The following is a 14,632-nucleotide window of genomic DNA, read 5'->3' as shown; positions in this document are numbered from 1 at the left end:
TGACTCATTGTTAAGAGGTGGTGGAGGTGTTTTCCTTGTTCCTCATTGTCATGTCTTCCATCTCAACCCCCACACACATCTCTTTAAAAAGAGTAACTGTCCATTTACTCTGGTAGGGTAATTTACTAAAATGTCAAATGTTTTCCCTATAATTCTCCTTGGTGAAAAGCATGGATTCTGGAGACAAATCGGAGCCCTGGCATTTATCAGCTACAGGACTCAAGGGATATTCCTTTTCAGTGTACCTTAGTTATCTATGTGTAAAGTGGGCCTAAAATCAGTACCAGCCTCATAGGATTTTCAATGAGAATTAAGTTAATACACATAGAGCTTAAAATAGTGCCAGCCATGTAGTAAGTGCTCAGTAAGTTTTAACTCTTTTTAGTGCACAGGTGGAGAGATTGCCTTAGGTGGAAGCATGCAGGGCTTCGGTAGATACCAGGAGGGAACTGTTGCAGGTGGGTTGGAGATGCCCATTGTGGCAGCTTTTAGAAATTGATTTCACATTTCTTCTGTTTTCTTAGGGACATATACATCAAGGTCATCATGAAAATGATGACACATGAGGAGGTGTTATGTTTGAAGACAGCAGAGAAGGAAAGGACTAGAGACATTTAATCAATTAGCAGGCAATGCTAAAGACCCAGTTGAGGTGAGTGCTCATGAATTTAGAGTGCAATCATCAAGCTTGGTTCTGAGTTTTTCTGCAGTCATATTTAGCTTTCTAGATACAGTCTCAGAAAAAACCAGTTGCTTGGATTTAATCATGATTGGGTGTTCCCAGGTGAATTTGATGATGTGAGTTGAGCATGTGCACAAGGGAGTGATTAAAATGATGGACCATAGAATTTAAGCTATGTGAGAAGGGAAGTGAAGATATATGAGTGGTAAGAAACAATGAGTAACAGGATCAATATTTTGTAAGCCTTAATGGGGTCATGACATTGTTAGACTTGGGGTGCTATTTAGGATGAACTAGAGTGGTAATATGCAGTAGTGAGAAATAAGAATGCCTCAATTGAGGGTAAAACAGAATTGGCGACCAGAGGACAAAGCAGTCTACAAATACACTTCCCCTTCATTTTGGGCACAAAGTTAGACACATTTCCTGGCACCCTTGCAGTTAAGTGTAGACATAGGACTGAGTTCTGGCCAAAGGAACATGATCAGAGTTGTATAGCATTTCTAAGTCTAGTCCTAAAACATTCCCATATGCGATCCTCCTTGCCTCTTTCCCTACACTGAGTTGATGAAAGTGACTGTAGTAACCTACTAAGTCACATGCTAAAGATAACAGAACCACAGAAAGGAAGGAGCTTGAGTCATTGCTTTGAGGAGAGCTGTCTGCTGATCAGGAACACCCACATTAGATTTCATGTGAAGAAGAAATAAACTGTCATGTTTGAGTTCTAACATTTTGGGGATTGGTGTGTTACGTTATTGTGGTTGACATTATCTAAACTAACACTAAAGCCTTCTAGATTTTGGTGATGCAAGGGTTTAGACAGAACTATGGTTGTGAGAAGTTGAAATAAAATAGTGGACAAAAGTACTGGTGAAGAGGAGGCCATGGAACATCTTAATTGACACTGAAATCACCAAGCATGGGGATTCATGTTAGAGGGGTGAAAATCTTCATGAAATGAGGAGGAGTGGCTTGTACATCTGAAGATGATTGCAAACAAGAAGATAGCAGGTGCTATATTCTGATGATACGCGACTCGAAGGAAAGGGTTTTGTGGAAAGGAAGGAGGACTGGTCTGCAAATAGCAATGATGAATAAAACAGGGCACCAACTTCACCTCTATGCCTGGTACTATGTGGAATGAAAGTGCAATGAGATATTTTTGCCTACCAGAGATTTGTTTGCACATTCAAACCCACTGTATGATCCTCTTCCACTCCTTGTTATTGCAATCCCCCTACTTTGTGATAACCCACCCCTGTCTGTTGAGGGATTTGGAACTGGCTCACTGTCTCCCAACCATCCTGTAATCTGGTATTATCCATAATTATTTCACATTGACAAGGATGACTCCTTATAACATCTGTGCCTCTGGTTTTATTGACCTTTTGATTTCTAATGACCTCCTTCACTCTATCTGAGTCACTCATCTCCATGGAACCTTCTTAAATCACAAATTCAGGCATATTTTCTTGTTCAATATAATCTTTTCAGCTTTCTAGTTTAGTTACCCCAGTATGTTCATCAACTCTCTGCTTTCTTCCTAAGTCTGCTGTGATGGATATTTTCTGTTTGTTCATCCAGAATCACTTTCTAGCACACTCCAACTTGCTGTGACCTCAGAGGCTGACCTATAATGGAAGCTGTGGAGGGGAGAGCTGCATTCCTTCTAATTTTTGTTTTGTCTCAAAACACTCCACGACTTCTTATTTTATGTCATTTTTTTTCTACCATCCTATCACCAAAGGATGGCTCCCCTTCCTTTTGCCCTTTTCCTCTTTTAGAAACTACACCTTTCAAAGGCTATCAACTCAGATCACATTATGTTTATGGCCCTTTCTTGAAGGTAGTGCTTGTAGTTAGTGCTCTGGTCTACAAGGACACCTTTTCAGCATTTTCATTTTTACGGCAGACTCTTACTTTCTGGCAATGGTTTTGGAGCAATTTGAGGACTCTGCTGGCTCAGCTTTTTTCTCTTTCATGATGTCTTTCCACAGACTGCCCTTGCTCACCACAGAGGCTTCTAGGAGCAGTGTGAAGGACTCCTGGGTTGTTTTTGTTTGTTTGTTTTCTTATAGACAATTTGAAGTTGGTGCTTTGTCTTTTAGTTATGTTGAGAATGTGGTTTTCATGTGACCACACTTCCTATTGGCATGGCTGTGGAAAATCAGATGTTTTTATATATTATTGGTGGGAATGCAAACTGATACGGCCATTTTATAGGGGAATTTTCCAATATCTAAAAAAAAAAACCACACATATGCATTTACTCTTTGATCCACCAATCTCACATCTAGAAATGAACTCTGAAGATATACCTCCAATAATATGAAAATATACAGTACAAGGATATTCACCAAAACATTGTTTGTCATTGCAAAAGACTGGAAACCACTTAAATGCTCATATGTAGGACTTGCTGAATAAGCTGTGTTATATCCAAACAGTGGAGCACTATGCAGCTCTGAAAAAAGAATGAGGAATATCTCTATGAACTATTATGAAGTATTTCTAGGATATATTATTAAGTGAAAAAAGTACAAAAGACATGCTACTTCTCGTGAAAAAAGAAATAAAAAATACACATCCTCGTTTGTACAAAAAGAAACATAGGAAGGATAAACTAGAAACAATGAGATGGTTATATACACGGTATAGGTATATAGGTTTTTCCATATATCAATGAAACATTTGCTCAAAAACATCATATACTTGGCCATAAAAGTATATTCACTTTTTAGAAGGCCGTGTTGATAAATATGAAAAAGAAGGTGATCAACAAAATCTTAAACACTTGAAAATTAAGATGCTTCTAGATCACCCTTATATCAAAGTTAAATTTAAAAAATTAAAAAGTAGGAAAGAGTGAAAAGAAGAACAATTCACACTAAGTTATTTGGAACACAGACAACTTTTCAGTGGAACTTGCAAGCTTTAAATGCCTTCATTATTAAGGAAAATATTAAAAATAAAGGAATTGGAACTCATCTGTGGAAACTAAAGAGAAACGAAAAGGTTTTAACATATTAGTCAAGATACATATATAAACATAGAATATCAGATAAAACCTAAGACCTCAATCTAAGGTCTGTAAAAAACTTTAAAACAAAGATTAGAATCGTAAGACTTAATGAAATATAGACATTTTTGACAATGCAAAAAATGTAAATAATGAACAGAAAAAGTGGATAATTTAGCAATAAATTGCTAAAACACAAAAGAGAGATTAATGATTTGTGTCTATAATAGACAAAAAGCTCTTACATTGATAGGTAAATGACATAAAACCCAATACAACATGGACAGGTATACCAATAGGAAATTTTTAGCAAGGTAAATCAGTTTGATCAAGAACATATGAAAAGATGTTGACATTCACTAGGAGTCAGAGTAAAGAAAATCAAAATAATTTTCTGAGGTATGAGGTATTAGAATGAACACAGAATGATGGCATTTCAGGGCTAAAGCTGGAAATGGCCCTTCTATGTTGCCGTGGGAACTGAATAAACCTGGTCTTAACCATGTATTGGAGAAGGAATCTATCCACAAACCAAGGAGGTGCATGGGTGCAGGTTGGTACTGGGCTGACCAAAGGCCACTGGAGGAGAGGAGGCCTCAGGATCACAAAACGCTTGAGGATGGCACGGTGCCCCGGGTCTTACAATATGGTTTGCTTCCAGCCGAGATGAGAAAAAAAAAATTACAAATTACATGAATACCTACCTAGACAATTCAATTAAACTCTAACAAAATGTATTGGATTTAACAATGGACCTCATATTAGGTAAATAGTGACAATAATAAATTGGATATGACAATGCAAAAATAATCCCGCTTATGAGTGATAATCATCTTAAAATATCGAAGAATGTAGGTACCCAGAAAGATTCTTCAAATATGTGAAGCAACTGTTCACATTTCTTTAAAAATTATAAAAACAGCTCTGAAAATTTAAGGTAAGTCATTTCCTTGTTGAAAAATGTGAAAATAACTAGTCATCACAAATTTAAAAATAAAATCAATGCAATTCCAAACAAATTCCAATGAAGTTTTTGTTGAAGTGAGCTGGACAAAAGATAATGAAGGTTTGTATGTGTGAAAGAAATAGTTCAATTATATTATTGGTTATATAAGGAAAATTCATTATTTCTGGAAAATTATAATTGACTTTAATCATTAGCTTTTTAATCATAAGTGTTACTACTATATGAACAAAAACAGGTGAGGTTGTTATTCATAAGTCCAAGAAATGACATTGAATTTTGTTAGTTCTCAGAAAAAAGTAACTTAGAATGAAGTTCATGCAGTGTTCTAATTTATAAAACAAACATTAGTTTTCAATCAACCATTGGCATATGATATGGTACCCAGATATTCTAATTGTAGTAATTTGTTAGTGCTACATAATTTGTAATATAGTCCAAGATTGATGAGAAGTAATTTAGAATGACACTGCTTATGTAAATTGTTAATCATTTTAGTTAAGCATATATATTAAATTTACATAAATTCAACTTGTATTATAGATAACTTATCAAATATTTATGTTTCATTTAATTTAGGCTTTTTTAATGAACAAAAAGTTTTGGCACATACTAAAATCAAGACCAGCTACATAATTTGTAGAGCCCAGTTCAAAATGAAAATTCAGAATCCCTTGTTCCAAAATCATTAAGAGTTTCAAGATGGTGACCACGGGGCACTAAACCAAGGGCCCTTGTGAGCCTGAGTCCCAGTGTGACTATATGAGTTGCATGTCTGTGAAGCCAGCCCTGACTAACATACCATGCATGCATTTATTTTTACACTGAAACATCTGAGAGAAGACAGAGCTTTTTGTCATACCTGAAATACACAAAATGATATAATTTATCCAAGGGTTTACCTCGATTAAGGATATGATGAACTTGGATTATAAATGTAATTATTTAGCATGTAAGAGTAAAGCTTTGTAATTCCTGGTTTAAAATACTTATATCAGAAGTTTTCAGTCTTTAAAGATAGAAAATTAGGTTTAAAATTTACCTTTTTACAGAAAAAATGGATGAGAACTTAAATTTCCATTTTTCTTGTTTACTTTCTCAAGGACAGAAAGAGTTTAAATTTGGGAAAATAAATTTTCAATTAATCATTTAGATGTTTTTATGCATAGACTTATGAGTATTTTTCTTTTTTCTTGCCAAAAATGTAACATCTGTTTTTAACTCAATATCATTAACTAAAGGGCTTAAAACTCAGTTGAATAATGTCCTTTTAAAATGAATTTGGCAGGAGCTGTTTCCAAGGAGAAAAGACTTTTGAGATACAGTTCTCTGATAAATTAATTAGTCTATTTATAAAAACTACATTGACCTGGTGACTGTAGAGCCTTTACTTTTTCCCCAGCAGACGTGTTTTCTTATACCATGACCAAATATGAAGAATTAGAAAGTTTTGCTTCGTTTCTTAATTTTTTGCAAATTTTTAGTCATTCTATATTTAGACAACTATTAAGTGATTTTTAATGCCAATTAAAACAGGGATTCCATTATTTAAGGGACTTATCAGAATTATCTAAAAACACACAAACTAGTCTAGATTTTAAAAATCCTCCAATCACAACCTGTACCTACCCTGAAATTATTTCATTTCTGGAGAAGTCTGCAGTCATAGGTGCCTCATCATCAAATGCGAAATCACTTTTTGGCGTTCTGGGAATTCCCCATTCCTCAGGGAGGATTCCAATTTTGTTGGAACTAAAAATTAGACAAATGTTGGGGGGAGGGATACTTTTTAAGAAAAAAAATACAAAACCATGAATTCAAATTTAGTTTCTACTGCCTTGGAAGGAAGCATACAAGGAAAGCCCCCTGAAGCATTAGCGTCAAGGGTAAACCTTCCTCTGGCCACATCCCACCTCTCAATTCAGGTTGGTATTCATAAAGGGGAGGGGGTAATTTCTCTTAATGTCTACAATACTTTTCTTCCACGGAAAATAAAGAACTGTACATATTCTGAACAAGTTTAGGTAAGCTGATAGAAGGTTGTCTTTCTGCCTGCGTGCTTGGCACAAGGTTCAAGAGGGAAGCACATACTCAGTAGGGAAAAAAAAAATCCTTCCATTCAGCTACCCTGAGCTTCCACTTCTGCTCAATCAGACCTTCATCTGCCCTATTTTCCAGGTGGTGGCAGTTCCTTGCAATGAGGAACGGCCATCGATCTACTAAGGAGAGGGCTCTGCTTTTTATTGAAATGTCATATTGAGGCAGGAGAATAGAGTCTGGAGACAGGGAGCCTAAGGCCAACCCACTGCTGACTTCTTGGAATTGGATCAAAAGGAAAACCCCACCTCTTCATGCCCAAGTGATAAGGGGCCAGAGGCCCTCTTCCTCTACAAAACCCCCTTTCCCCTTTGTCACAAACAACAAATGCCTCTAATTAGTCCCAGGCTGAACCTTCACTTCAGCCTCTGATTAGTCAGGGGCCAATCCTTCATTTGCATAGGGTAACCAATTGGAGACCTCTAAAGGGTACCTAGTGGTGTTACCAAATTCTTTTAGCTTATAAAAACCCTAAAGAACATTGCAATTGGGGCTCTTGAGCTGCTTGTTTGAGCCTGCTCCCGCTCTGTGAAGTGTACTTTCTTTTCAATAAATTTGTTCAACACGCCAAGAACCCAACTTGCAGTCAAGGCTTTCCATCCAGTAACAATATTTTGTTAGCTGGCTTACTTATGTTAAGTGTTGCTCACCTTCAATCCATGAATTTTATTTGACTACATTTTAAGATTGACCAATTTGGCAAATTTTTGAAGTTAATTCCATTTTTAATTTTTGTTAACAAACGTATTTTCACAAAATTCATTTGATGTTTTTCTCTTAAAATTGATTATTTAATTCTGTTCTAGAGTATATCACATGTACTTCTGTCAATAATAGCTTTTACTTCTCATAATTTTGTTTTATATGTGCATTTTTATTGAATTAATCTTTCATTTTTATAACTGTATTCTTAACAATAAAGGACTTTTGGACATTACTTTTAGTGTATCATGTGTTAAAGCTAAATTTCTTATTTATTTATTTTATTATGCTTTAAGTTCTAGGGTACATGTGCACAAAGTGCAGGTTTGTTACATATGTATACACGTGCCACGTTGGTGTGCTGCACCCATTAACTTATCATTTACATTAGGTATTTCTCCTAATGCTATCCCTCCCCCCTCCCCCCACCCCACAACAGGCCCCTGTGTGTGATGTTCCCCACCCCGTGTCCAAGTGTTCTCATTGTTCAATTCCCACCTATGAGTGAGAACATGTGGTGTTAGAATTCATTTTTTAGATGTTTACTGCTCCCATTGCAAATTAGTACTGACGTGAATTCACAGAGCTTGAAAGACTTCCAAGCTGCATTTTCAGCTCTCGCTCCTCAGCCTGCTCACCAACATCTAAATAATCTTTCAATTTTCATTATTTCGATGTCTGCCTCTTTCTTTTGTCATTATTTTATATAATGCTTTGTGAAAATGAATAAATAATTGTTGAGAAATGATTTGTGGTGCTTTGTTTGATTTCAGTTTCCTATTGAATCATTCAGAAACAATTAAATATATTGGCTTTTAGTGCCAAAGTAAAATATCTGAAATTTTTCTAGCATTTTGGCCAAAGTTCCAGACATTTCTCCTAGCATGACACTGATGACACCAGTTCTCTCTGTATAGAATTCAGTGATATTTTCAAATAAATATTTCTAATTGACATCACTTTTTGTTTTAGGAATATTTGTGTGTGTGTGCATGTGTGTGTGCGTGTGTGTGTTTTAAGAGACAGGGTATCACTCTGCTGTTGGAGTGCAGTGGTGCAATCATGCTCACTGCAGCCTTGAACACCTTGACTCAAGCAATCCTCACACCTCAGCCTCCTGAGTAGCAAGGACTATAGGTATGAGCCACCATGCCCCACTAATTTTTTTATTTTTATTTTTATAGAGACAGGATCTTGCTGTGTTGTCCAGGCTGGTCTTGAACTCCTAGCCTCAAGTGATCCTCCCACCTCGTCCTCCCAAAGTGCTCGATTACAGGCATAAGCCACCAAGCACAGCTCAAAACTTTTTATCAATAAATAAGTATAAATTTTGCTTTAATTCAGATGTTACATTAATTATATTAATTCCAGCACTACCAAATCATAAAATTACAAGGAATTTTACATTTAAAGTAAGTAAATAAAATATATATTTATGTCAAATAAAATTTGGGAACAGATTCAGTTCTGTAAGAGATTTTAATATATGATGATGAAATAATAGATTATGGTATGGTTTGTTAAATTAATAGTGCTGACATAATTGATAATTGATTAAAACAATAACCCCTTGCTTTGTAAGTTTTCATAAAAGTTATTTGCTCATTTTAATAGAATATATGTTGTGACAAGTGGTCCACAACCCTAGATAACAATGAAAAACCTATATCACTATTATTTTTTGAAGTGATATTAAGTATTTTACTCTGAAATTGCTTTAGTATTTTTAACTAATCATAGTATTTAAATTATGGTTTATTCTCAGTTTTAAAATTCATTTCATCAATACATTAATAAAAGATTGTTTCAGAAACTTTAAAATATTTTAAGGTAGAACTTATTTAATATGTGCTTTTAATTATGTCTCTTGATGATTATAACTATTCTTTATTTCAGCATGAGTTTTACAAAATTTTAGTCCTGTTTTGGTGAATCTATGAATGTTTCCGCTTTTAAAGATACAACATTTAAGTGCCATTTGCATCCATTTTCTTTTTTAGTATTTTTTTCCTCAATATGAAAGGATACTTAAGAGTTTTCTGGCATTTCCTGATGTTTCTCATTTAAGACTTTTACCGCACTTTTTAAATTTTTTTATTTTTTTGAGATGGAGTCTCGCTCTGTCTCCCAGGCTGAAGTGCAGTGGCGTGATCTCAGCTTACTGCAACCTCTGCCTCCTGGGTTCAAGCGATTCTCCTGCCTCAGCCTCCCGGGCAGCTGGGACTACAGGCTCATGCCACCAAGCCTGGCTAATTTTTTTTTTTTTTTTTTTTTTGTATTTTTAGTAGAGACGTGGTTTCACCATATTGGTCAGGCTAGTCTTAAACTCCTGACCTCGTGATCTGCCTGCCTCAACCTCCCAAAGTGCTGGGATTACAGGCATGAGCCACCGCACCCAGCGACCTTTTCTACTATATCAGGTGATGTTCCAGGCTGTAGCACATTAATATAATCTTATTTTCTTAGAGATTCAGAAGATTCATATTAATAATAGTAAAAAGAGGAACATTAAGAAACATTCAGAATTTGTTGGATGTTTTCAATATTAATACACATTATTCACTAAGTATCAAAGTACTACATATTTACTAGTCACATAAAAATCTCACTCTAAGAACCATAATATCAAATCAAACTAGTTAGAAACTGAAGCAGGTATGAGCAAAAGAAGTGTTATGATTGAAATTATCATTAAAAAGATAGTTAATATGCATATTGGATAAATATCACATTAAAACAATTTTAAGAGTGAGGCAAATCGAGTTTTAAAATTTTTACAAGCCATTATTTTATTACACAGGAAACTTATTCCTGCACCAAGGAGAAAGGAAACTCAATTAGCTCATTCAGAACCTTTCTTCCTTAAGTTCATGTGACATTACTTCAATTATATCATGAATTTAAAGGAGGACATCTCAAAATATTATTCATAGTTAACAAATTCCAGGTCATTGGCATTATTATATGGCTCTGTGTTCAACACAGGTTATTCTATTGATTTAATTTGCTTAAATGTTTTCACTCATTCAAAATAATGACAAATTGAAATTAAATATATCTTATTTGAAGAGAATTGACATATTTCCACTAAGGATTCTTCTTTTCCAAGAACAGGAATAAGGACAACTTGACACTTTGATCTTCTTTACCAATAACTGATCTGTTAAAAATAACTTGGGTACTATGCTTACTACGTGGCTGACAAAATAACCTGTACAACAAACCCCCATAACATGAATTTACCTATATGACAAAACTGCACATGTACCCTGAACCTAAAATAAAAGTTTAAAAAACAAATAAATACTTTGGAAGGCTGAGGCAGGTGGATTGCCTGAGCTCAGGAGTTCGAGACCAACCTGGGCAACACAGTGAAACCCTGTCTCTACTAAAATACAAAAAGTTAGCCAGGCATGGCGGCGTGTGCCTGTAGTCCCAGCTACTCAGGAGGCTGAGGCAGGAGAATTGCTTGAACCGGGGAGATGGAGCTTGCAGTGAGCCAAGATCATGCCACTGCACTGCAGCTCTGGGTGACAGAGTGAGACTCAATCTCTAAAAAAATAAATAAATAAAAATAATTGGTCTAGTTACACATTTTTTTCACTTCTTACATAAGTTTTGTTAATTTATTTTTCTTAGAAAAATTGCTTTTGAATACGTTTTTTCATTTATAAGAATAATTTGTGCCTGTAATCGCAGTACTTTGGGAGGCTGAGGCAGGCAGATCACTTGAGGTCAGGAGTTCAAGACCAGCCCAGCCAATATGCGAAACCTCGTCTCTTCTAAAAATACAAAAACTAGCCAGGCATGACGGTGCATGCCTGTAATCCCTGCTACTTGGGAGGCTGAGGCAGGAGAATCGCTTGAACTTGGGAGGCGGAGGTTGCCGTGAGCCGAGATCACACCACTGCATTCCAGCTTGGGTGACAGAGAGAGGCTCCACCTCAAAAAAGAAAAAAACAAAAAAGAATAATTTGTTATTTTATAATTATTTCAATTTCCTCCATTTTTTTGCTCATTTGTTTTTTCAGTGAAAATCTACTGAGGGCATAGCAAGTTTCTAGGTACTGTTCCAATATTTAGTATATATTGGTGAATAAAATGGATGAAGTTTCTTCTATTATGGGTCTTCAATGTTAGTGAGGAAAGACATGGGAAAAAGCAGCAAAGTGATTTCAGGTAGAGTAAGTGCCATAAAGTTAATATAGCAGTGTGATAGGAGAGAGAATAAATGGTAGAAGGAATTTTTTTAGAGTGGTCAGAAAAGGATATTTTGAAAAATTGACATTTAAGCTGAGACCTGAAAGATGAGGAGGAACCAGCAACACAGATGTGGGAAGATCTAGGAAAATAATATCTCCGGAAGAAAGAAAATACCAAAAGCTCTAAAAAGAAAATGAGATTAAATCATATTTATTTCCATATTTTCTTTGCTAATTCACTGTATTTGTGGTTTGCCTCTTTTTTCTCATTGCTTGTGTTTTAATTTTTATTCCTAAGTCAGAGAATTAGCATTGAATTTGTTTCTTCATTCTACTACTTGTTTTCTTTTTCTTTTTTTTATTTTAAGGCGTTATTAAAATATAATTGACAAATTGCACTTGTTTAAAATGTAATATCGGATACATTTTTTGCCTATTTATACCCCCATGAAATCATCATCTTCTGTTACTATGAAGATACCCTTTGTGCTCTTTTCCTAAGCAGTCCCTCCACTTGGTGTGACCAATGCCATCCGCTCTTGCCTACTCCGGGATGTGTTCTTGCAATCATTCCTCCTCTTTCTCCTCTGGAATCAGTTTCTTGTTTCTATATTCTCCTCCACTTGCAGCCCCAAACTTTCCAAAGATGTTCTCTATTCTCATTATCTCTGATTTCTCATCTGCCTTTCTCTCTTGAATCCAATCTAATTAGGCCCCATTTCCCATCACCCCACCAAAATGGCTCTTGTCAAAATTACCGATGACTTCCATGTTACCAGACTGGATGGCCAATTCTTGAGATTCAACTGTCAGAAGCTTTTATTACATATAAATTTCTTTATTTGTTAGTTGTTACAACCCATAGAATATAAGGTCTTTGTTTTGTTCACTGCTATATTCCTAAAATCTATCATCGTTTGTAGCACATAGTAAGGGCAAGTTAACTATTTGCTGAATGAATGTTAACTGAATCTCCTTCATGTGTAGTTTTCTAGTGTATAATCTTCTCTATAATATTTTATGTTCCCTTTCTCCACTGGGAAGGGGAGGCATGTCAATATCATTTCATAGGTCACGTGAGTTTTTTTTCCTAGTTACTAATATTCTTAAAAAGATATGACCTTTAGGGCATATACTGAGTGGGGTGAGTCAGGGAGAGTGCTTCAGTATTGTTTGTTGACTCTAATCATCTCAGTAATTTTTCATTTGTTTGAGACAGAGTCTGACTCTGTCACCCAGGCTGGAGTGCAGTGGTGCTATCTCTGCTCACTGCAACCCCTGCCTCCTGGTTCAAGTGATTCTCTTGCCTCCACCTCCCAAGTAGCTGGCATTATAGATGTGGACCACCATCCCCAGCTAATTTTTGTATTTTTAGTAGAGATGGGGTTTCACCTTTTTGGCTAGGCTGGTCTCGAACTCCTGGACTCAAGCATTCCGCCCACCTCACCCTCCCAAAGTGCTGGGATTACACGCATGAGCCACTGTGCCCAGCCTAATCATCTCAGTAATTGGACTCTAGGCTAACAGGAAGTCTTTCTAAGTCATAAAGTATTGTACAGTATGTTTCCTCATGGAAATTTGTATAACAGGTATTTCAAAGCTGTCTGCTCTTCACTTTTTCTCCTTCACTCTAATGTACTCAAGCCTGATTTTTGCAAAGAAGGCATGACGTTGCTTTTTGTTACTTTTGTTACTGCTAAGTCCTTCTTCCCTTGACACTCCAAAGTCTCAAATGGGCTATCGATACTCCCTACTCCCAATCTATTCTATGTATTTACCTGAAATATTACATTTTTTGTTTACTTGCTATTTTATGTATCCCCCAACTAGAACACAAGCATCATGAGGAGCTCTGTTTATTTTGTTCATTGCTGAATTCTTTGTGGCTAGAAAAGTGCCAGGCATGTTACTGGCTCAGTAAATGAATGTATGAATCTACTTGAAAATCAGGTATTACATGTGCCTCAGTAAGGGATAGGAAAAGGCCACAGGTGCGATCCATCCAAAATTACTTTCTCTCAGCAAAAATTCCATCTTGGCATCCATAGGTTTATTGGGGTTTGTTACACATGCATTCTATTCAATACTGTTCATTGAAAGGAAAGCTTCAGTTAGCCTTTCTACCTTCTTTATTATCTATGAGATTTGTTATGATTCCACCTTGGGGGGAACATGGGTGATTTTTAACATAATTTGTTACCCATTGTTTTGTTTTCAAAATAATGTTTTCTTTTGTTTCTAGATTTAAAAGGTGTAAATAGGTTGGAGTTTAATAAGAGGAACAATGTATATTTCTTTTTTTTTTTTTTTTTTTTTTTTGAGACGGAGTCTTGCTCTGTCGCCCAGGCTGGAGTGCAGTGGCGCAGTCTCGGCTCACTGCAAGCTCCGCCTCCCGGGTTCACGCTATTCTCCTGCCTCAGCCTCTCCGAGTAGCTGGGACTACAGGCGCCCGCCACTACGCCCGGCTAATTTTTTTGTATTTTTAGTAGAGACGGGGTTTCACCGTGGTCTTGATCTCCTGACCTCGTGATCCGCCCGCCTCGGCCTCCCAAAGTGCTGGGATTACAAGCGTGAGCCACCGCGCCCGGCCGTATATTTCTTAATGGGGGGAAGAAGAAGGCAAAGATACAGGTATGTTTGTGTATTTCATAGTGTGAAAATGAGAGTGTTCTTTACTTTTGCCTGCCATTTTCTTAGTGAATTAAAAAGTAAATTATCACCTGGATGTGGAACATCGTGGAAAAGAATATGACGTATTTTAGAAGAACAATGACATGATACAGTAATATAATGAAAACCTTAGGACACATTGGCAATGCTGAATACTAGTTTAAGGTTTCTAAACATTAACATGTAGTGAAAACAATCAACCCAGATGTGTGGATTCTTTTTCCAGCAATTTTCAGCTGCTAGAGCCCACATATGTAGAAAGAGCAGATGACTGAATTCATCCAGGGTTGGAG

The 14,632-nt window shown here is 36.2% G+C and overlaps 1 protein-coding gene and 1 long non-coding RNA gene across 7 annotated transcripts in view; one reads left to right on the top strand and one right to left on the bottom strand.

The window, feature by feature from the left end:
- The window catches only part of CD55 (CD55 molecule (Cromer blood group)), a 57,643-nt gene extending 49,518 nt beyond the window's left edge, over positions 1–8,125 (top strand). For 3 of the 6 annotated variants that reach the window (XR_009210802.1, XR_009210801.1, XR_009210803.1), the window contains exons 12-13: positions 525–652; positions 6,847–8,125. Coding sequence is in view for 1 of the 6 variants with exons in the window: in XM_032137083.2 (XP_031992974.2) it covers positions 525–566 (42 nt within the window). In the remaining 5 variants the exon portion in view is untranslated. Of the gene's footprint in view, positions 1–524; positions 2,135–6,846 lie in introns of those variants that run through there. The other 3 variants (XR_009210804.1, XM_032137083.2, XM_058430715.1) reach the window with 2 other exon arrangements.
- LOC131381836 (uncharacterized) overlaps positions 2,449–14,632 on the bottom strand; it is a 42,944-nt gene continuing 30,760 nt past the window's right edge. Inside the window, exons 2-3 of the long non-coding RNA XR_009210805.1 lie at positions 6,298–6,420; positions 2,449–2,842 (exon numbers count right to left, since the gene is read on the bottom strand). This is a non-coding gene — a long non-coding RNA (uncharacterized LOC131381836). The remainder of the gene's footprint in view (positions 2,843–6,297; positions 6,421–14,632) is intronic.

This window comes from Hylobates moloch, unplaced genomic scaffold (assembly GCF_009828535.3).
Source record: "Hylobates moloch isolate HMO894 unplaced genomic scaffold, HMol_V3 SCAFFOLD_18, whole genome shotgun sequence".
Taxonomy (NCBI): domain Eukaryota; kingdom Metazoa; phylum Chordata; class Mammalia; order Primates; family Hylobatidae; genus Hylobates; species Hylobates moloch.
This window is presented reverse-complemented; position numbering and strand designations above follow the sequence as displayed.